The following is a 24242-nucleotide window of genomic DNA, read 5'->3' as shown; positions in this document are numbered from 1 at the left end:
GCTCCTGTGCCACTAAAGATGAGGATACAGCTGTGAGCAAATGAGAAGTAGGCATATATATGTATGCTCCAATCACTGGGCGTATGCGCATCTGGAGCAAAATAAAGGTTTTCCAGGTGTTTATATTTGACATAGTAAAAGACAGTCTGTTTCATTAGACCGTTTTATTTTTTAACAAATTCTACTTTTATACTTAATAACATGAACAAAGAGTCAGAGATCAGTTAATCCGTTATAACACTAGAGAATAAAGAGCAGTGTGCTTGAATCTTTAATATTTATTTCTTCAGTTTATTGTCCCTGAATCGGACAAGTATACGTTTGTCACTAATGCTATACAGCAGTGATTTTTAACCTTTTTTTTGCCGTGGCACACTTTTTTACATTAAAAAATCCTGTGGCACACCACCATCCCAAAATTTTAAAAAAATCACACATTGTAGCCTAATACAGCATATATATATATATACACATACACACAAACACACACATACTGTATGTATTGTGCTGTTATGCCATGCCTCCTACAAACTACCCCTGCACTGGGAGTAAAAAACAAGCAAAGTTTAAAAAATATGTCACACTGTTGTCAGTCTGCCGTGGCACACCTGAGGATCTCTCACGGCACACTAGTGTGTGCCACGGCACACTGGTTGAAAAACACTGCTATACAGGAGTTAAAAATAAACTCCAAATGTTCAATTGACTTACTTAAAGGACCATTACATAGAGTAGAACTGCATAATAAGCAAGTGATAAAAAAGACAATGCAATATCAGTTACTCTGAATCTTAAATGAGTAGTAGATTTTTTCTTGACAAATTTCCAAATGTACTTCAATTTGCGGCCCCCCTGTATCATGAGATAGCAATCAGCCAATCAGAGATTCATATAGAAGTAAATCAGAAAGTATCTTAAAACTGCATACTCTATCTGAATCATGAAAGTTTAATTTTGACTTTAGTGTCCCTTTAAAATAAACCACTATGGTTTATTTCTTTTACAGAGGCTTTTCAAAGAATAGGCATTAATGGATTCAAAGTTTAGAATTACTTGATATGGCACCTGAATTTTATTTGTGTAAAACAAGAGGAATAATATACCTAAAGTATAATTAAACAATAATCACGGATAAGATGTTTAGAGGTATTGTTTACTTTAATGTGTCTACTCTTTTCTAATTCATTGTTGACATGTTCTGCAGCTTATGAGTTTTACATTTCAGATGTCACAGTTTGCAATTAAAAGGTCATTTCAGAGTTAAAAGGTTGAAGAAAAAAAAGGCAGTCAGGACAGGAGAAATCCCAAAAATCACTAGAGATATGGTTGAACACGTTAATGTCTCAGAATAGGCCTGTCAGCAATGCTATGGATATTTAAGTAAACTGTGAGATAGGTCAGTGACAAGACATCCATATTATACACTGCAAATTAATTTAGGTTTAAATAGATCCAGTTGTTATCCATTTAACTAACCTGTATTACTATAAATACAACAGGATTTTGTTCCGGGTGAAAGAGTAGCTTTTGTCTTCTCCTCTAGCTGGAGTCTGCAAAACACGGATCAGATAGAGCACTCTTTGACCTAAAGGCAGCAATGAAGCGAGTTCGAGAAGAGCACCAGCATCTTCTTGCTGAATCCTACAGTGCAGTCATGGACCTTACCAAACAACTTCAGGTCAGCGAGAAGAACTGGGCTCAGGAGAAAGCGGAGCTCCTAAGCCGGTTCCAGGAGGAAAGGAAACAGTTCTCACAGCAGATAAACGAGCTACAGGATAAACTCAAACAGGTGAGAACCATAAAGCTAAACCTTTTTACACCAAACTACAGAGTTATTTTGCCTTGTGCTTTACATCCAGAATTTAAAATAAGTTGATAATTATGAATGGAAGATTCCAGGTGATGTAGATAATTTTGCGCTTTGTTGATCATCTCTTTTCCCTAGATTTGGATGTTTCACCTCATTTGTCAAAAGGTTAAGTGTTCAATGAATTGCAGTAACCTAAATCGGCAGAATATCCACCTCTAATAAGGTGTGCTTGGGTACGGCACATTACCAGGGATTTTGTGGACTGCAGACATTTCTATAATTTGCCTGGGAGATCTTGTAGTAAAATAAAATCTAAAATCCCATGGGACCTGGTAGCGCTACCCCTCAAACCAGGTTTTTACAAAATGTAAAATGTAAATGTAAAAATCAGAACAGTGATTGACTAATTTGTTTGAAATATTGGGAGTCAGTAATATATTATTTTGTCGGAGTAGTTAGGGAATTATTTTATTTATTATTGTAATTAGAAGATTTCAAAAAAATTGGGAGCCATAACTAGCATTTAAGAGTGATAGCTCTCTGGCTACCAGAATGTGTCATGCCCTGCCCTAGCACACATTGGTGAGGGGTGACTAGTTTTTTTCAAATTCTCAATCATCTAAATACATTTTCTTCAGGCAGTCTTAGTATGGAAGGTGATCCTCTTTTTTTACTATATTTATAGAATGTTTTCAAAAGACTAAATAGTAAAACACAAATCCGCAACAGTAAAGATTTACAGCATTAGGGACCAGATTACAAGTGGAGCGCTAATTTATTGTGCGCCCGCAAATGGGCAAATTCGCCTGTTTACATGGCGCACGTTAAATAACCAGCCATTTCAAATGGCTGGTTAATGCTACCACGATCTTGCTCCAAAAATTCACCAGAGATCAGATCTCTGGTTAATTTTAAAAATGTTTCCTAATTGTCCCCAAAATAAAGTGTAGTGTTGTTTTTATTTAAATAAAAAAAATGTAGCTATTTTATTTTTTGAAATAATAATTGCACAAAGCAGTTTTAGGGGCTTAAAGTGAGCGGGTGTGGGGTGTTAGAAGAAAAAATGGCACTGAAAAGTGCCTTTATATTGCGGTCTATAGGGACTGTGTTATTCCTATAAATTTATATGTATATGCTTATATACATATATATTTATGTGTTAATATGGGTATATATTTATATACATATATATTTATGTGTTAATATGTGTATATATTCATATACATATATATTTATGTGTTAATATGTGTATATATTCATATACATATATATTTATGCGTTAATATGGGTATATATTTATATACATATATATTTAAAATTTGCTGCCCATAGCTGTGCGACTTACCCCCATCGCTGCGCTAGGTTCTCTGCCGTGTCTCACGGCATGAGAATGAGGCTCCCATTGGAGCCTAGGGAAGCACGCTCTTGTGAGCGCAAAGCTTCCCTGCGCTGAACCTATAATACCAGTGCACATTTGCGTGTGCCGGTATTACTGAGTGAAGCGCAAATATCTGGCTCGCGAAAGCACAGTTTTGCGCTCCACTCGTAATCTGGCCCTAAATAAGCAAAATTTGGCATCAACATTGTGAGAACAAGGAAGACATGCAGTTATAAAAGGAGTGATGTTCACACCAAAGAAAGAGTCCAGTGATAGGAGAAGATAGAAAAAAAACAAAGAAAAATAACCAGTTCCTCTAAAATAAATATTATAAAGCCAAAACTCTATTGCAAGAGTGATCTTTGTTCCCATATAACTACAATGTTTAGAAAATAGTCTTGTTTCCCTATATAATTACAATGTTTAGAAAATAGTCTTGTTTCCCTATATAACTACAATGTATTTTTTCTAGAGCTAAAACCTGGTCCACCTCATGGGTACCATTGCGCATAAGTAGGCACCTGTGTTTTCTTCCACATCCTGGGAATTAGCAGCAAAACCTCTTCTTATATGTTTGTTTATGTGTTTTGCATAGGGTGTAATCGTTTTACGTAAGTGCTGCTTAAAATGCCTACCTCAACATGAGCGAGAATTTGACATTTTCTGGAAAAGAAAATAGAAACACAAATTTGAGTGAGGTTAATGGATGAACATACACTGTAGATTTTAAAGCTCAATATTAATTTGCGACACCTGGTTTGGTTTTCCTTTGCGTACTTTGCCCTCAGATATTGTAAGGTGCCTCCTGACCTTTTTATAATCTCTTGCTCCTGGTCAGGCAGATTAAGGATCTTCACACCAAAATCCACCACATAAATTAATTACACTGCCATCTTTAGAATATTAAAAGTGATATGTGCAGAGATACTTTAAAAAAAAAAAAATGTCGTTTAGCTCTATCTAAAGAAGTGGACATTTTTCTTCATTTGATATGCCATAAGTCAACTATTGACCTGTTGACATGCAGAGCTGTATTTATATAGGTATTTGCTGTCTAACTGTATTTTGCTCTTAATAGCTCATAAGGAGAGTTTAATAGTAAATGTTTAACTGACCTGATATGAAAGGGACCTTATATTGGTATTTCATTTCCTTTGCTTGCACACTGATGTAGAAGCTTTCGGAACTGTAAGACTGATTAAGGAGAACCAAAACACATAAAACATTAAAGGGATAGTAAACCCCCAAATTTTCTTTTATGATTCAGATAGAACATACAATTTTAAACTACTTTCCAATTTAATTCTATTATCAAATTTTCTTCATTCTTTTGTTATCCATTGCTGAAGGGACAGCATTGCACTACTGACAGGAAGCTGAAAATATCTATTTAGCCAATCACAAGAGACAAATGTGTGCAGGCACCAATTAGCAGCAGCTCCCACTAGTGTATGATATGGGCGTATTCATTTTTTAACAAGGGATACTAAGAGAACGAAGCACATTTGAAAATAGAAGTGAATTTAAAAGTATCTTAAAATGACATGCTCTATCTGAATCATGCAATTTAATTTTGACTTTCCTATCCCTTTAAGGATTTTAGCCATAAACCCATAAACCCATTTTTAGACTTACTGTATTCATTCTAATTATGTCCATTGATTTATTACATTTATACATAACTGTAAATTAAAAAGCATTTTGATTATTTCTGAGACATATTTCAATCTTGGCCTGTTTGTGGCCCATCCTTGGAATGGATCTCTAAAGTTCTTGTCCTTGTAATTCTTACTGTCTGTCTCTTCTGCATAAAGACAGTTTGTATAATATCCTTTCACTCAGTAATAACCTAGATTTGCATTGAAGCATTTCCAAAACGTGATTAATCCTTAATTATTTAAATCTATCTTCAATTTCTGGCAAAAAAAAATGATGACAAATACCAGCATATTCTTCCTCCTTGCTTGAGGTGTAAATATTATTCATCTGGTACTGGCAATGCGATTTTATAATTAACTATGCCAGTACTTTTTATTCATTATTTAATCTGGTAATGGAGTTTGCTAAATTATACAATTCCTTCCACACTTCCTTGTCATAATGGATTATAGCTGGAAAATAATTCAGGTTTTTTTTTTGACATGGTCTTTTAATTTGATAATGAAGAAAGCAGAGCGTTACAGTAATACTGAGCACCCTATTCCCTAGACACGGAGCTATTTAGCTTCAGTGAAGACTGCTGTTTAGGAAGCTTGTCTTTTGAAGTGAGTGATTAATATTATACTTCTATCTCTTTTCTGATTAGCTGCTTGACTATTATTGAGAAAAAATAAATTAAAATAATTTTAGATACCCTTTACTTTACATACAGGGCTGCTTAAAGGAACAGAGTAGAGGTGCATCTATTTTAATGCATCCTGTCCAGTTTTTTTTGTTTTTCTTAAAAAATAATAAATGTAAATAAAGCTATTTCCCAACTATGGCCTCCAGTTGGCTGTTTTTCTTTCCATAGGCTCAGGTTAATATAGTCCGTTAAAGGGACACTGAACCCAATTTTTTTATTTTGTGATTCAGATAGAGCATGACATTGTAAGCAACTTTCTAATTTACTCCTTTTATCAAATTTTCTTTATTCTCTTGGTATCTTTATTTGAAATGCAAGAATGTAAGTTTAGATGCCGGCCCATTTTTGGTGAACAACCTGAGTTGTCCTTGCTGATTGGTGGATAAATTCATCCATCAATAAAAATGTGCTGTCCAGAGCTCTAAACCAAAAAAAGCTTAGATGCCTTATTTTTCAAATAAAGATAGCAAGAGATTGAAGACAAAATGATAATAGGAGTAAATTAGAAAGTTGCTTAAAATTGCATGCTCTATCTGAATCACAAAATAAAAAATTTGGGTTCAGTGTCCCTTTAAGCTATATAGTCTGAGCCATTATATTCAACGGGAGCCAGCTTCAAAGGATTTTCAGACTGCTTATTGCCTACAGCACAGGGCAGCGCATCTATATGTGCACAGTAGTTCTGATGTCATGATTGCAGTAGCATAACTGTGTAATGTTTAAATATGTATTATATGAACAGTATTCATTTTGTTTTGGTTTTAGTTTTATTTGTATAAAAATCACAACAAATCAATTCTGGGTAATAGTATTATTTTTAAGATTTTTAAATCATAATTACAGGAATCCTTGTAAATTAAATAGAGATGAATTAATTGATTCAAAATCTCTGTGAAGTGTAAACGTTAGACCAACAGTTCTGCAGCTTTACAATAGTGTGACAAAATGCATATATACTCAGTAATACCATTACACAGTGCACAAACTGAAAGGTATTCTTGGGTAGAGCAGTGTAGGACATAAGGGCAGAATAAAATAATCAGCCTGTAAGTGGTATGACCACCTCTATTGGCAAAGCAATAGAGTGGTTAAACACATAGATAAAATCCGCTTCCGAGAATAACCTGTTATAATAAAACTGATACATTGCTTAGCCAGTCAGAAGTTACAAAACGGTGGTCTTATTTGTCTACTCTGCATTTGTCCATGATACAATGAAAACAGGAGAATGCAGGTATACGTGGCACTATTGAGAAACAAGCTTGTTCTGGTTTGTGTATTCATCCGCATTTCCCTTAAAGATAATTTCTTTCTGTAGTTCCAGATGGTAACAGATTCCGAGATGAAGGAGGATCCTGAGAGGCGGAGCAGCTGCTGGAAAGAGGTAATTTTTTTCCGGATTGTCAGCAATAAACATATGTTGGTTTGTGTTTCATCAGTAGCTGTTATTATCTATATTTGTTGATGAAAAGCACTTGGAAAAGGGCACCTTTCACTGTGATTGCTTCTAGGTTTGCTGAAGTCTCCAAAATATTTTAAAATGATTACCTTTGACTGAATATAGGGGGTGGGGCCCATGCAGCCTGGGTGTTCAGTCTGAACTATCTGGGGCCAACATAGTGAAATGAGTGTTAGGAGCAGCAAGAATACTGACAAATTGACATAAATGGTGGCATGTAAATTATACCTATCTTTTTTAATTAGATCAGATTAATATCAATACGGGCTGAATAAGCTTCTACATCAGCTGACCACTTTTCTTTTCATACTTTTTAAAGGTTTTTAAAAGAACTTGTCTGTTTTCTTCAATAACATTTTCTGCTCTCCAGCGTAAGAATATGCGTGTCCCCTACTGCACCAGTTCCTTTCCAGATTACAAACATAATGAGAGTGCCTAGTGGGCTGGTTGACTCCTGATAGCTGTATAGGTTTATAGATCTGTGTATGTGTGTGTGTGCGTGTGTGTATATATATATATATATATATATATATATATATATATATATATATATATACAGTAGATTTCAAACCAGTTGCCTTCCTAAAGAATTAAAGGATCGTGCTTAGGCATCACGCATCATCATCATTCTGAGCAGGTGAGTTTGAGGAATAAAAGTTTATGTGACCTACGGCTGTATGCTCTACAGGTCATGTGCCCAGGAAAAGTTGTCACTAAAGCAGGGATCACTTTTGATAGATATATAAGTTTTTGTTAAAATTAAATACTTCTGTTCAAGTTTGAAAAGGCACCAGTGTGATCTAACTGGCAAGTCCCGTTTAAAATAAGTTTTTATTTTAAAGAATATATCCAGTGATTGGAACAGGTTGGACACCTCTGCTCCAGCACAGGCTAATGGAAAAGCATGCATTTTTGTGAGCTTTTGTCATAGCTTGGCCGGAGATTGTTGTTAAGGGCTTATGATGGTGATCCTCCCATATGCTCAGCAGCTGCTATTGCCATCCACATCAAGATAACAGTAATTCTATACTTTAGCCAGCTGCACTCATCTAAAGTTGCCAGTTTATAGACCAAACTATTCTGCACAGTCTAACAGATAACAGTAATGCACCGTGCAAAAGCCAGGGTCTTTACGCTTACTGCTCTTGCTTCTTCTTCTGATTGTTTTATTTATTTATTCAAAATATGCACTTTTTCTCTTTGACTTTGGTGTTTTATAACCACCCTGAGTTACTTGCCCACATCTAATTTATGGCTCACTGTTTGACTTTACTGTGTTGTAAGGTGCCAGGTTATAGGGACTGGCAAGGCAAGATTGTATAGCTGCTTAAAATTGTTCTTTTAACTCATTATTGTACACAACATGTGAAAAAAAAATCAGGGACACTTTGCAGCAGAGCCACACCAGTTTATGGTTTGTATAGCTTTGCCCACTCAGATTAACCCCCAAAACAAGCACATTAAGTACTAGTAGTATAGTTAAGCCTTACAGATTGCTTAATGGGATAGGAGAGTCAAATTGAATCTTTAATGATTAAATTAAATAAAAATGAAATCTTGATTCAGCTAGAGAATGTAATTTTTAACTTAATTTCTACTATCAAATTTACTTTGTTTTCTTGAATACCTTTGTTGAAAAGTATATGTACATATCCTCAGCAGCAGCAATTGCAGAGCTAGCTGGGGAATGGTGGCTACACACCTTTTGTCTTTTGTCATTGGCTCAACAGATGTGTTCAGGTAGCTCCCAGCATTACATAGCTGCAATGGAGATGACTTAAACTATGGGGCCTATTTATCAAATGTCTTGCGGACCTGATCTGACAGTGCAATACGCTCTCCGTATTCAGCATTGCACCATCAGCTCTTGTGAGCTGCTGGTGCAACGCCGCCTGCAGACTCGCGGCCAATGCGCCGCCAGCAGGGGGTGTCATACAACCCCATCGTACTCGATCTGGTTGAATTCCGGCGATTCCTGTCCGCCTGCTCAGAGCAGGCGGACAGGGTTATGGAGCTGCGGTCTTTGTGACTGCTGCTCCATAACTTGTGTTTCTGGCGAGTCTGAAGACTCATTCGGAGCTTGATAGATAGACCCCTATGTGTTTAATCACTTTGCATCAGCATCTGTATAGCAGGACGCAGCAAAGCACACTAGTTTATATAAATGTTACACAGCCTGTAATAGAATATTGGTATTACCTCAGTATGTTTAACCTGCTAACTGCTGCAATGTAGTATCTATATGTAGACATACTGAGGATTTGTTTTTTATGTTTTATTTTTTGCTAAAACACTATTGAAAAGTTCTTAGTTTAATTAAGTAAAACAAAAGTATTTACACCTTTTAATCTTAAAGGGACAGCAAAGTCATAATTACACATTCATGACACATATTTAGACAGAGCATACAATTTTAAACAACTTTCCAATTTACTTCTATTATTTAATTTGCTTCCTTCTCTTAATATCCTTTGCTGAAAGGTTTATTTAGGTAAGCTCAGGAGCAGCAAAGAACCTAGGTTCTGGCTGCTGATTGGTGGCTGCATATATATACCGATTATCATTGGCTCACCCATGTGTTCAGTTAGAAACCAGTAGTGCATTGCTGCTCTTTCAACAAAGCATATTAAGAGAATGAAGCAAAGAAGATGTAAACTGGAAAGTTTTATAAAATTGTATGTTCTACCTAAATCATGAAAGAAAAGTGTTTGGGTCTCATGTCCATTTGAGTGAAATATAGCTATGTGAGCATAGGATAAAATATAACTGTTATTAATTACACTAAAAATAACTCACGACCTTGCAACACATTCATTTAATATAACATTCAAATCTTAATTTAACCGCTTAACGACCAAGGACCTACGCCATACGTCCTCAAAAAAAAAATACAGTCAATGACCGAGGACGTATGGCGTAGTCCTTGGTCTTGGAAAGCGGTGGAAGTTATCCTGATCACTTCCAGACGCTTTCCGGTTATTGCAGTGATGTCTCGATATCGCAGCATCCTGCAATAACCCCCCTTGGCCATCCGATGCAGAGAGAGCCACTCTGTGGCCCTCTCTGCACCGGATATCGATGGCCGGTATCGTTGGTGGGTGGGAGCCAGTCAGGGAGGCAAGTGGGCAGCCATCAATGGGCTGTGTGATATGGAGGGGGGCGGGATCATGGGTGGGATCACCCGGGGCGTGCGCATGCACGGGGGTCGGGAGCGGGCGCGTGCATGGGGTGGAAGCGGGTGGGAACCGCTACACTACAGAAAAAGATGTTCAAGAAAAGTGGGCAAAATATAATTTAAAAAAAAATCTAAGGGATCTGGGAGGTGTAGGGGTTTGTTCTTTGGGGGGGAAGCTACACTACAGAAAAAAGGGAAAAAAAGCATTTTTTGGGGAAACTGGGTACTGGCAGAGAGCTGCCAGTACCCAAAATGGCTCCCAGTAAGGTAGAGGGGGAGGGTTAGAAAGCTGTTTGGCGGGGGATCAGGGAGGTTGGGGGCTAAGGGGGGATCCTACACATCAGCATATGTAAATATGCTAAAAAATATATAAAAATTATTAAAAGATACCGTTTATTGTAGTACTGGGAGACTTTCTGCCAGTACTTAAGATGGTGGGGACAATTGTGGGGTGAGGCAGGGAAGAGCGCTGTTTGGGAGGGATCAGGGGGTCTGATGTGTCAGGTGGGAGGCTGATCTCTACACTAAAGCTAAAATTAACCCTGCAAGTTCCCTACAAGCTAACTAATTAACCCCTTCACTGCTAGACATAATACATGTGTGATGCGCAGCGGCATTTAGTGGCCTTCTAATTACCAAAAAGCAACGCCAAAGCCATATATGTTTGCTATTTCTGAACAAAGAGGATCCCAGAGAAGCATTTACAACCATTTGTGCCATAATTGCACAAGCTGTTTGTAAATAATTTCAGTGAGAAACCTAAAGTTTGTGAAAAAGTGAACAATTTTTTTTTATTTGATCGCATTTGGCGGCGAAATGGTGGCATGAAATATACCAAAATGGGCCAAGATCAATACTTTGGGTTGTCTACTACACTAAACTAAAGCTAAAATTAACCCTTCACTGCTGGGCATAATACACGTGTGGTGCACAGCTGCATTTAACGGCCTTCTAATTACCAAAAAGCAACGCCAAAGCCATATATTTCTGCTATTTCTGAACAAAGGGGATCCCAGAGAAGCTTTTACAACCATTTGTGCCATAATTGCACAGGCTGTTTGTAAATAATTTCAGTGAGAAACCTAAAATTGTGAAAAACTGAACAAATTTTTTTATTTGATCGCATTTGGCGGTGAAATGGTGGCATGAAATATACCAAGATGGGCCTAGATCAATACTTTGGGCTGTCTACTACACTAAACTAAAGCTAAAATTAACCCTAGAAGCTCCCTACATGCTCCCTAATTAACCCCTCCACTGCTAGACATAATACATGTGTGATGCGCAGCGGCATTTAGTGGCCTTCTAATTACCAAAAAGCAACGCCAAAGCCATATATGTTTGCTATTTCTGAACAAAGAGGATCCCAGAGAAGCATTTACAACCATTTGTGCCATAATTGCACAAGCTGTTTGTAAATAATTTCAGTGAGAAACCTAAAGTTTGTGAAAAAGTGAACAATTTTTTTTTATTTGATCGCATTTGGCGGCGAAATGGTGGCATGAAATATACCAAAATGGGCCAAGATCAATACTTTGGGTTGTCTACTACACTAAACTAAAGCTAAAATTAACCCTTCACTGCTGGGCATAATACACGTGTGGTGCACAGCTGCATTTAACGGCCTTCTAATTACCAAAAAGCAACGCCAAAGCCATATATTTCTGCTATTTCTGAACAAAGGGGATCCCAGAGAAGCTTTTACAACCATTTGTGCCATAATTGCACAGGCTGTTTGTAAATAATTTCAGTGAGAAACCTAAAATTGTGAAAAACTGAACAATTTTTTTTATTTGATCGCATTTGGCGGTGAAATGGTGGCATGAAATATACCAAGATGGGCCTAGATCAATACTTTGGGCTGTCTACTACACTAAACTAAAGCTAAAATTAACCCTAGAAGCTCCCTACATGCTCCCTAATTAACCCCTCCACTGCTGGGCATAATACACGTGTGGTGCGCAGTGGCATTTAGCAGCCTTCTAATTACCAAAAAGCAATGCCAAAGCCATATATGTCTGCTATTTCTGAACAAAGGGGATCCCAGAGAAGCTTTTACAACCATTTGTGCCATCATTGCACAAATTGTTTGCAAATAATTTTAGTGAGAAACCTAAAGTTTGTGAACAAGTGAATGATTTTTTTTTTTATTGCATTTGGCGGTGAAATTGTGGTATGAAATATTCCAAAATGGATCAATACTTTGGGTTGTCTACTAAAAAAAATATATATACATGTCAAGGGATATTCAGGGATTCCTGAAAGATATCAGTGTTCCAATGTAACTATCGCTAATTTAAAAAAAAAAAATTGTTTGGAAATAGCAAAGTGCTGTAAACATTAGGTATTTCTGAACTCAGGACAAAATTTAGAAACTATTTAACATGGTTGTTTTTTGGTGGTTTTAGATGTGTAACAGATTTTGGGGGTCAAAGTTAGAAAAAGTGTTTTTTTTTTTTTTTTCATCATATTTTATATTTTTTAAGTTTTATATAGTAAATTTTAAGATATGCTGAAAATAATGGTATCTTTAGAAAGTCCATTTATTGGCAAGAAAAACGGTATATAATATGTGTGGGTACAGTAAATGAGTAAGAGGAAAATTACAGCTAAACACAAACACAGCAGAAATGTAAAAATAGCCCTGGTCCTTAAGGGTAAGAAATATATGTAAATAATTGTCCTTTACTTAACATCTATACATTATTTTGAAGTTAAAGAAATAGAAAGGTCAAAATTGAAATATTTACAGGGTGGCATTTCAATGTGAAATAACATAATTTATGTAAGAACTTACCTAATAAATTAATTTATTTCATAGTGGCAAGATTCCATGAGCTAGTGACGTATGGGATATACATTCATACCAGGAGGGGGCAAAGTTTCCCAACCCTCAAAATGCCTATAAATACACCTCCCACTACACTCATACCTTAGTTTAATGTAGAGCCAAGAAGTGAGGTGTATAAAAAGGAGTAAAAAGCATACAAAAAGAGGAACTGGAAAAAATCATGTGCTTTATACAAAAAAATCATAACCACAAAAAATCGGCTGTGTCTCACGGACTCTTGCCACTATGAAAGAAAGAAATTTATCAGGTAAGTTCTTACATAAATTATGTTTTCTTTCATGTAAGTGGCAAGAGTCCATGAGCTAGTGACGTATGGGATATAATACCGAAGATGTGGAAGTCCACGAGTCATTAGAGAGGGAGGGAAAAAATAAAAACAGCTATTTCCGCTGAGAAATTAAATCCCAAAAATAATTGTTTTCTTAAAAATGTCAAAAAAACTCAAATCAAAGGCATAAGAATCAAGCTGAAACAACTGCCTGAAAAACCTTTCCGCCAAAGGCTGCTTCCGAAGAAGCAAACACATTAAAAAAGGTAAAATTAGAAAAAGTATACAAAGAAGACCAAAGTTGCTGCTTTACAAATTTGATCAACTGAAGCTTCATTCTTGAGAACCCAATAAGTGGCAACTGATCTAGTAGAATGAGCTGTAATTCTCTAAGCTTTGTGAATTAAAACTCTCAACCAAAAAAAACAGAGAAATAACAGAGGCTTTCTGACCTTTCCTGGAGTAAGAAAAAAATAACAAATAGACTAGAAGTCTTTCTGAAATTTTAAGTAGCCTCAACATAATATTTCAAAGCTCTTACCACATCCAAAGAATGTAAAAGACCCTTCAAGAGTATTCTTAAAATTAGGACACAAAAAAGGAACAACAATTTCCTTATTGATGTTGTTAGAATTCACAACTTTAGGCAAAGATTAAAATGAAGTCCGCAAAGCAGATTTACACTTGATAAAGATAGCCAAAAGAAATAACACTTTCCAAGAAAGTAATTTAATGTCTGAAAAATGCATAGACTCAAAAGGAGGAGCCTGTAAAATTTTCAAAACCAAAATTGATACTCCAAGGTGGAGAAATAGATGTAAAAACAGTTTTAATTTGAATCAAAGCCTGAACAAAACAGTGAATATCGGGAAGTTTAGCAATCTTTCTATGAAATAAGACAGAGCAGAAATTTGTCCTTTAAAGAATTTGCAGACAAACCGTTTATCCAAACAATCCTGAAGAAACTGTAAAACCCTAGGAATTCTAAAAGAATGGCAAGAATAATCGTGAGTAGAACATCATGATATATAGGTTTTCCAAACCCAAAAATAAATAATCCTAGAAACAGACTTATGAGCCTGTATCATAGTGCTAACAACTGAGTCAGTGAAACCTCTATGACTGAACACTTAAGCGTTCAATTTCCATGCCTTCAAAATTAGAGATTCGAGATCCTGATGGAAAAAACAACCCCTGAAACAGAAGGTCTGGCCTTAAAGGAAGTAACCAAGGCTGGCAACTGGACATCCTGACAAGGTCCGCATACCAAAACCTGAGACACCAAGCTGGTGCTATCAGAAACACATAAGATCTTTCCATTATGATCTTGGAGATCACCCTTGGAAAAATAACCAGAGGCGGAAAAAAGTAAGCAGGTTGGTGAAAACTAAGAAACTACTAGAGCATCCACCATTTCCGCCTGAGGATCCTTGAACCTGAAAAGGTATCTGGAAAGCTTCTTGTTTAGACGAGAGACCATCAGATCTATTTCTGGAAGACCCAACATCTGAACAAGATGAAAAAAACACATCTGAATGGAGAGCACTCCCCCACATATAAAGTCTGATGGCTGTGATAATCCCCTTCCCAATTGTCTATACCTGAGATATGAATTGCAGAAATTTAGACAAGAGTTGGTTTCCGTCCACGAAAGTATCTGAGATACTTCCTCCATTACTGAAGGATTGCGGGTCCCGCCTTGATTATTGACAAATGCCACTGTTGTGATATTGTCTGTTTAAAAAACAAATGTAAAAGTTGTCTCTTCAATAGCAAATAGCATGAAGTTCTAAAATATTGATTGGTAACCTCACCTTCTGAGGTTTCCAAACCCCAAGTGCTGTCAGAGACTCTGACAGCTCCCCCACCTGAAAAACTTATCTGTTGAGAATACAGTCCAGGTAGGATGAACAAATGAGTCCCCCTGAACAATAAGGTGATAGTCCAATCGCCAAATGAGAGAGAAAAAAGTGTTGGGATTTAAGTATACCAGTTGTGTTAACTGAAAATAATCCCTACACCTATGGTGCAACATGCAAAGCTATAGAGGCCCCAAACGAAAACAAACAAAGAGTATTGTACCTGATGCTGCAGTCATGAGACCAAAAACTTCCATGCACATAAACACTGAAGGAAAAAATAGAGACTGAAGGTTTAGACAAACTAAAATTAACTTCATTTGTCTCTAGCCTATCAGAGAAAGAACCATAGATACTAAAATTTATCTGGAAACCTAAAAAGGTGACTCTTGTCTAAGGAATCAAGAAACACTATTGTAAATTGATCCTCCAACCATGTCTTGAAGAAACTACACTAGTTGTATCAAGTGAGATTCTGCTAAATGAAAAGATTAAAGCTAGTACCAAATATCATCCAAATAAGTAAACACAGCAATACCCCGCTCTCTGAATAAAGATAGAAGGGCACCAAGAATCTTTGAAAAGAATCTCTGAGCTGCTGCTAGCCCAAAAGGACAAGCGAAAAATTGGTAATGCTTATCTAGAAAAGTAAATCTCAGACAACAATAGTGGTCTGAATGAATTGAAAATAAGCATCCTGTAAGTCTATTGTGGACATGAAGTAACCTTGCTAAAAAGAAAGGCAGAATAGTCCCTATAGTCACAATCTTGAAAGTTTGGGACTCTTACAAAACAATATAAAAAAAATTTAGATCCAGAATTAGTCTGAACAAATTTCTTCTTTAGGACAATGAATAGATTAGAATAGAAACCCAAACTCCATTCCTGCAGAGGAACTGGAACCATCACCCCTGAAAACTCTAAATCTGAAACACATTTCAGAAAAACCTGAGATTTCACAGGGTTTGTTATAACATGGAAAATAATCTTCCCACGGATGTTTTTATTCTGAAACCTATTAGATACTCCTGAGAAAACAATATTCTGAATCCACTGATTTGAACAGAAACTGTCCAAATGTGTTGAAATAAATTCAATCTGCCCCCCCACCAGTAGAACTGGTTAAAAGGCTGCACCTTCATGCAGTCTTAGGGGCTGAAATTAGTTTTATTATAAGGCTTGGAATTATTCAAATTCAGAAAAAAAATCAGAGCCAGAGGCCTTAGGGTAATGAAAAAACAATTGGGAATTTAACAATTACCCTGAGACTCACTTTCCCCCAGTAATAGAGGAGATAATGAAATCCAGTAGAAAACCTTTAAAAATTACTATCCTAAAATAATAAGATAGTAATCTAAATTTAAACACCATATCAGAGATTTAAGCCATAAAACTTTTCTAGTAAAAATGGCTAAAAACAAAGATTTATTATCAGATAAAATGACATAGAATATAGCATCATAAATTAAATGATTAGCATGTTGAAGTAAAAGAACAATGCTTAAACAAATCAAGATCTGATAACTAAACTGTACAACCAAAAAGTTGAAACAGCAGCAACATTAGCCATAGAAATGTCAGGTTAAAAATATGGGCAATATCTAAATATGCTTCTCTTAGGATAGGAAACAAACTTCCTATCTAAAGGATCCTTAAAAGAAGAAATATGTTCTATAGGATAGAAGTACGTTCGGCAAGAGAAGAAATAGCCCCACCTTAAGGGACATTTACTTAAAAACACTAAATTAGCCATAGGTAAAGAACATAGCTTTCTAAACATAGAAAAAAGGTAAAAAGAAGCACTAAGTTTAGATTCCTTACTAAATATATGATAGATAGCATCTGGAATAAGAAAAACTTCAACAGTTACCTCAGAAGCTTAAAAAAACAGAATTAAAACATTTGCTATTCTTGTTATCAAGAGGACTAGATTCCTCAATACTCAAACAATACTTCGTTAATCAAGAATGAATACATTCAATTGAAAGTTTATTTATCAAAATCAGTCTCTGAAATAGGATCCTCTGAGTCAGAGAAAACCACATCAGCAGAAATACTACAGTATGCTGTCAATCCATACAATACAAAATTCAAAGGTTTATGAGAACTTAGGAGAGATCGTTTACGTTAATTTGAAGCCGGAATAGCAATCATAGCCTTCTCTATATCTTTTGCAATATAATGCTTTATATCAACAGTAATATCATGTACATTAGACTGTGAAGGTAAAACAGTAGATGTATATGTACTATAGAAACATTATCAGTATAAATAATAAAACATAACAAGAGCCACATATTTGAGCTGAAGAAATAAAATCAGCTAATTAAACAAAATATACGCACTTAGCTTTGGTAGAAATTGTGTACAGGCAGCATAGTTTCTACAGTAACATCAGAGGCAGGATCAGTTTGAGACATCTTGAAAAATGTAATTAAAAAGAAAAAATAACATTTAAACAAAATATCCCATTTCCACAAAATAGCAATTTCAGGAATGGGAAAAAAAGCTTATATGAAAAACAAAAGCAAATATCATAGCCCTCTGTAACAAATGAAAGCAGAGAGCAAAAGAGGGAGAGAGTTGATATAACAAAATTTTGGGAGCCAAAAATGACGCCAACAAAGATGACGCAAATGCTGAGAAAAAAAACTTTGGCGCCAAGGTTAACAGGAAATGACAGGATTCGTGTCATAACCGGTGCGTCAACAAAGACTCAAGAAATTACATGACTCGCGTCACAACAAACGCAACCTTTGTGGCAAAAAAATTTGCACCAAGAATGACGCAATAAATAGAAGCATTTTGCGCCATTGCGATCCTAATTTGCAGCGACAATTTGATAAAACAAGACCGAAGTTACAACTAGCTGGAACTCAGGTAAGATTTTTTTTTACTAAATCTCTCCCAAACATAATTTTTCATGCTGAAACTGTTAGACTGCAAAGGGAAATAAACATAGACCTGACTCATGGCAAATATATGCAATATATATTTAAAACTTTAAAAATATAAAGTGCCAAACATAGCTGAGAGTGTCTTAAAAAAAAGATATCTCCTTACCTGAAGACACCCATCCACATATAGCAGACAGCCAAACCAGTACTGAAACATAGCAGCAGAGGCAATGGTAGAGAAGTATAATGTCGATCTGTAAAGGGAGGTGGCAGGTGAATCTGCACAACTGAATTTAGATAGAGCCTTAGGGCTCGATTTACCAAAGCCCTATGGCTGCAAGTTCTCACAAGAACTTGCTCCCCGTAATTTATCAAGCAGCGGTCACCAGACCGCCGCTTCCTTAACCTCTTTGCCACCTCTAAGGTGGCGAAATTCAATCTCTGCGGTCGAGTCCGACCGAGGAGATTGACCGCTCCTGCCCAAGTGTGATAGGCTGTGCGCGGGCAGGGGGCGGGATTGCACGCGAGCACAAAATTGCGCTCGTGTGCAATAGTGATTACCTGAGGGTAATTTCGCCCTGCCACAGGCGAGCTGAGGCGTACAGGGGCGCGTATATGTGCCCCTGTACGCCTCAGCTTTGATAAATCTAGCCCTAAGAATAGATTTCCCATAGGTGAAAACATAGAATCATTAAGCAGATACTCCTTCACATCCCTCAGACAAACACTGTACTTTGAGAGGAACTGGGCTTCAAATTGCTTAGAAGTGCCTTTCACAGAAGAAATCAAGCACAACTTGCTTCACCATCCTCCAACAAAGGCAAAGTTTGTAAAACTGAAGTATGAGTGAGGTGGGAGGTGTATTTATAGGTATTTTGAGGTTTGGGAAACTTTGTCCCCTCCAGGTAGGATTGTATATCCCATATGTCACTAGCTCATGGCCACTTACATGAAAGAAAGAAGCATGTTTGCAATATACTTCCATTAGCAAAAATGCTTCTAGTAAAAGATATTACTGTTTTTCTGCATACACCAGTATTGAAACATCATACGTGCTCAGAGAGTCAGTGGTGGCTTGTATGACAAATTAAATCTTCACAGACACAATACACACTACTGCTATCTCTCTGAGCTTGAATACGGTGCATGGCCCGCACAGGATATCTGCATATGCCGCAGAAAAACAGTAACAACTTTTACTAGAAGCATTTTTAATAATGGAAGTTTATTGCAAAAATGCTTATATTTCAAATTGAAATGCATTTATGCAAATTTCAATTTTGACCTTTCTATCCCTGGAGTATTAAAGGACCAGTCAACACTGTAGATTTGCATACTCAACAAATGCAAGATAACAAGACAATGCAATAGCACTTAGTCTGAACTTCAAATGAGTAGTAGATTTTTTTCTGACAATTTTAAAAGTTATGTATTTTTCCACTCCCCCTGTACCATGTGACAGCCATCAGCCAATCACAAATGCATACACGTACTATGTGACAGCAATCAGCCATTCACAAATGCATACACACTTATTCTTGCACATGCTCAGTAGGAGCTGGTGACTCAAAAAGTTTAAATATAAAAAGACTGTACACATTTTGTTAATGGAAGTAAATTGGAAAGTTGTTTAAAATTGCTGCTCTATCTGAATAATGAAAGTTTAATTTTGATTGAGTGTCCCTTTAATATCAGTGATTTGGCTTGTGTGTCTGTTAGCAATATCATGTATATATGTTAGCTACTGAAAGGAGAAATGTTAGCCTTTCAACTGCTGGCCTTGTTTTCATCTTTTCAGAAGTAGAAGAGGAGGGGTCTGCACAAATTCTTATTAAAGTAACTCAATTCACTGAAACGTGTTAAAGGCAGAAAATTAATATTTGCTCAGGGTTTGCATTCAGGTTTGACAGACTTTGTTCTTTATTCTCTTACTTGTTCAACTCCATCAGACCTGGTATTATCTGAGGCATCAAAGTGTGTTATCAGAGTTACCATCTATGTGACTTTCCAGGAATAATAATAATTTTCCTGAATTCATGACGGCACATGTAGCTTTGAGAGTTAGAACTTCAGAGTCTTTGCAGCATCCATTTCCAGCGCATTATTTCTTTTATAGAATAGTTAGAAGCACAAAACATGTTGAGATTGTAATATAAAATGTTTGTTTATGCATAGTAAAAACCTTTTATAAGTTTTCTAACTCTGTGAACTGGAAGTGCACACTGCAGACTTTACAGGCCTATCCCTGCTTCATATCTGCCCCAATTGGTCTCAGTAGAGGATATTTGAATATGCATAATAATGCACATTTTATTAACAAGTTCGGATTGGGCCCTCCTGATTACGGCAAGTGTCAAGGGGAATTGGCTATTGAAAACAATTGAACAATTTTAGCAAACAGGCTATTGATGTATTCAGAAAATGTTCACTTTGTTAATTTAAAACAATACTACAGAAAACCCCTTTAATTATGTCAATGCACTTTAAATTAAATTCTTCCTGTAAGAAAATAATATCTTCATCTTCTGTTGTTAACTGATTATATTATGAGCTTCTGACAGAATGGCTTACTGTCCTGAAAGGACCAGGTCACTTATCAAGTTCTATAAACAATGGAAATTTTACTTAATCTGCGACACTTTCAATTGGCAAACTTGAAATCTTCATTATGGGCTCACTTTAGTAGGTTTGGTGGATTAAACTGTGATTAAAAGGGACAGTAAAGTCATAATTAGACATGATTTAGACAGAGCATACCATTTTACTTCTATTATTTCATTTGCTTTCTTCTCTTGTTATCCTTTGCTGAAAGGTTTATTTAGGTATGCTCAGGAGCCACAAATAACCTAGGTTCTAGTGGCTGATTGGTGACTGCATATATGTACCGATTGTCATTGGCTCACCCATGTGTTCTCAGTTACAAACCAGTAGTGCATTACTGCTCCTTCAACAAATGATACCAAGAGAATGAAACACATTTGATAATAGAAGTAAACTGGAAAGTTGTTTAAAATTGTATGTTCTACCTAAATCATGAAAGAAAAATTTTGGGTTTCATGTCCCTTTAAGATGGATGAATGTACTTGACCAATCCCTAGCTATAGAAAGTAAACTTTTTATTCCCAAGGCCGCTCATTTAGTTATATGACCCTGTAAGGCTTCTGTTCAGTTTATACTACCTACTGCTCATACTATGCATTTAATGAACACTATGAACACTGAACCTGCTAATAACAGACCGTGAGGATCCCCATTCTATAAGAGTGCATCACAACTTAAAACAATCATTTTATTATATTCGAGCTATGTGTTTGGGAAGGGAATAAATATATAAGGAAAAGCAAAATGATAAGGCACCCCGTTAAAGGGACAGTAAACCAACATTTTTCTTTCATGATTCAGGTAGAGAATTCAATTTTAAACAACATTCCAATTTACTTTTATGATATAATTTGCTTCATTCTTTAGATATCCTTTGTTGAAGAAATAGCAATGCACAAGGGTGAGACGATCATGCGAGCCATCTATGTGCAGCCACCAATCAGCAGCTACTGAGCCTATCAAAGGATATCAAGAGAATTAAGTAAATTAGATATTAGAAGTAAATTAGAAATTTGTTTAAAATTGTATGCTCATTCTAAATCGTGAAAGAAAAAAATTGGGTTTCATATCCCTTTAAGTAACAGTTTGCACACAAATCCATTGTGTACTCTACTTTTCTGATTTGATTTTCAGCAGTGGCTCCATTCTCATGAGATGTCACAAAAGAGAGCAAGTCTATATCAGATATCTGAAGTAGAAGTAAGAATCGAAAGCTAAAAAAGTGCTTCAGTTGAGAATTGTTGTTCATGGATAACCATGATCTGTATTTTTCCACAGGCTCTTAATGACAATCTACAAGATAAGGATATAGACTGTGACATAGATGCAAGTCGGACCGGCTTAAAAAGGTGGGGTTTATTTTGTATTTGCTTCAATGTCTGTAATAACTTATAAAGAGTTAGTAAAGCTCCTACTTTGTTCTGCTGGTTATCAATTCTCTGCTGCTTATAAAATATTCTACAGACAGATTACAGGTGGGTAAAAAGAGACTATAGAGATGCAGAGGAGAGGGTACAGAGTGTGCTTCTAGAAAAGCTGAAGAGAAAATTGATATATATGAGGTTGATGGCAGATCATATAGCAGTATTCTTCAACCCTGACACCCAATGATGTACATGTGACTTAAGAGTAGTTAGAGGAATATGTAAACATACACTCACCGGCCACTTTATTAGGTACACCTGTTCAATTGCTTGGTAACAGAAATTGCTAATCAGCCAATCACATGGCAGCAACTCAATAGATTTAGGCATCTAGACGTGGTGAAGACGACTTGCTGAAGTTCAAACTGAGTATCAGAATGGGAAAGAAAGGGGATTTAAGTGACTTTGAACGTGGCATGGTTGTTGGTGCCAGGCGGGCTGGTCTGAGTATTTAAAAAACTGCTGATCTACTGGGATTTCCACGCACAACCATCTCTAGGATTTACAGAGAATAGTCAGAGAGAAAAAAATATCCAGTGAGTGGCAGTTTTGTGGACAAAAATGCCTTGTTGCTGTCAGAGGATAATGGGCAGACTGGTCTGAGATGATAGAAAGGCAACAGTAACACAAATAACCACAACCAAGGCAGAATACCATCTCTGAATGCGCAACACGTTGAACCTTGAAGCAGATGGGCTACAGCAGCAGAAGACCACACTGGGTCCCACTCCTGTCAGCTAAGAACAGGAAACTGAGGCTACAATTCGCACAGGCTCAACAAAATTGGACAATTGAAGATTGGAAAAACGTTGCCTGGTTTGATGAGTCTTGATTTCAGCTGCGACATTCAGATGGTAGGGTCAGAATGTGGCGTAAACAACATGAAAGCATGGATCCATCTTGCCTTGTTTCAACCGTTCAGGCTGGTGGTGGTGATGTAATCTTGTGGGGGATATTTTATTTGCACACTTTGGGCCCCTTAGTACCAATTGAGCATCATTTAAATGCCACGGCCTACCTGAGTATTATTGCTGACCATGTCCATCCCTTTATGACTACAGGGTACCCATCTTCTGATGGCTACTTCCAGCAGAATAATGCACCATGTCACAAAGCTCAAATCATCTTAGACTGGTTTCTTGAATATGACAATGAGTTTACTGTACTCCAATGGCCTCCACAGTCACCAGATCTCAATCCAATAGAGCACCTTTGTGATGTGGTGGAACGGGAGATTCGCATCATGGATGTGCAGTCAACAAATATGCAGCAACTGCGTAATGCTATCATGTCAATATGGACCAAAATATCTGAGGAATGTTTCCAACACCTTGTTGAATCTATGCCACAAATAATTAAGGCAGTTCTGAAGGCAAAAGGGGGTCCAACCCGGTACTAGCAAGGTGTACCTAATAAAGTGGCCGGTGAGTGTATATCAGCTGTTAAAAAGACATAAACAAGTTGGGATAGAGACAAAATATAATAATATGTACTTTAATTTCTTTACCTGCAAATTTATACTGCAGTGCCTCACCATTAACCCTTTCTTTTTAGTTTCTGAATTGTAAAGCTTAAACTCCCCCCACACATTTCCTTCTATGGCTGTATCTATATCTATTGTTGTTTTGGTAGAATGCAAAAGTGCATAGGGATTATCTGCTGGAGCAATGCCTGTGTCACTCACTGATAAGAGGGTGGAGTTGGCTGCTCCAGGCAGCTTAGCTATGTAATTAATTTTGCTTATGTTTGAAAATTATTTTTAAATACTTGCCAGCAATTTAAATGCACACTATTTTCATTATTTAGCCCTTTTAGGATATGCACAGATCTCAACCTGTTTTATGTCCCTTTAAGTAGAATCAACTAGTGTGTTGTTTTGATAACCTTGTCAGTAAGCAGTTATTTTCCTGGCTAGCTGTGTTTTCTGTATCCTTATAGTGTGATGTGTGTGTATAGAAATACACAGCTTAGTTATACTGAATTAGTTGTGTATAATTATTATGTCTTTGCATTTGGACAGTACACACATCAAATCATTTAACCTTGAGAGGTCTAAGAATCTTTTTTGTTAATGACACCTTATTAAAGAGACAGTCTACTTGATTCTTTTATTGTTTAAAAAGATGGATAGCGCCTTTTCTACCCATTCCCCAGCTTTGCATAACCATCATTGTTA

General features: G+C 36.5%; 1 protein-coding gene across 1 annotated transcript in view; it reads left to right on the top strand.

Moving 5' to 3' along the window:
- Positions 1 to 24242, top strand: part of SOGA1 (suppressor of glucose, autophagy associated 1) — a 188729-nt gene that overhangs the window by 129753 nt on the left and 34734 nt on the right. Inside the window, exons 11-13 of the mRNA XM_053697193.1 lie at positions 1544 to 1789; positions 6851 to 6916; positions 21921 to 21991. Coding sequence (XP_053553168.1) covers positions 1544 to 1789; positions 6851 to 6916; positions 21921 to 21991 — 383 coding nt within the window. The remainder of the gene's footprint in view (positions 1 to 1543; positions 1790 to 6850; positions 6917 to 21920; positions 21992 to 24242) is intronic.

Source organism: Bombina bombina, chromosome 1 (genome assembly GCF_027579735.1).
Source record: "Bombina bombina isolate aBomBom1 chromosome 1, aBomBom1.pri, whole genome shotgun sequence".
Taxonomy (NCBI): Eukaryota; Metazoa; Chordata; class Amphibia; order Anura; family Bombinatoridae; genus Bombina; species Bombina bombina.
Note: the sequence above shows the minus strand (reverse complement) of the source record. Positions and strands in the feature narration are given on the sequence as shown.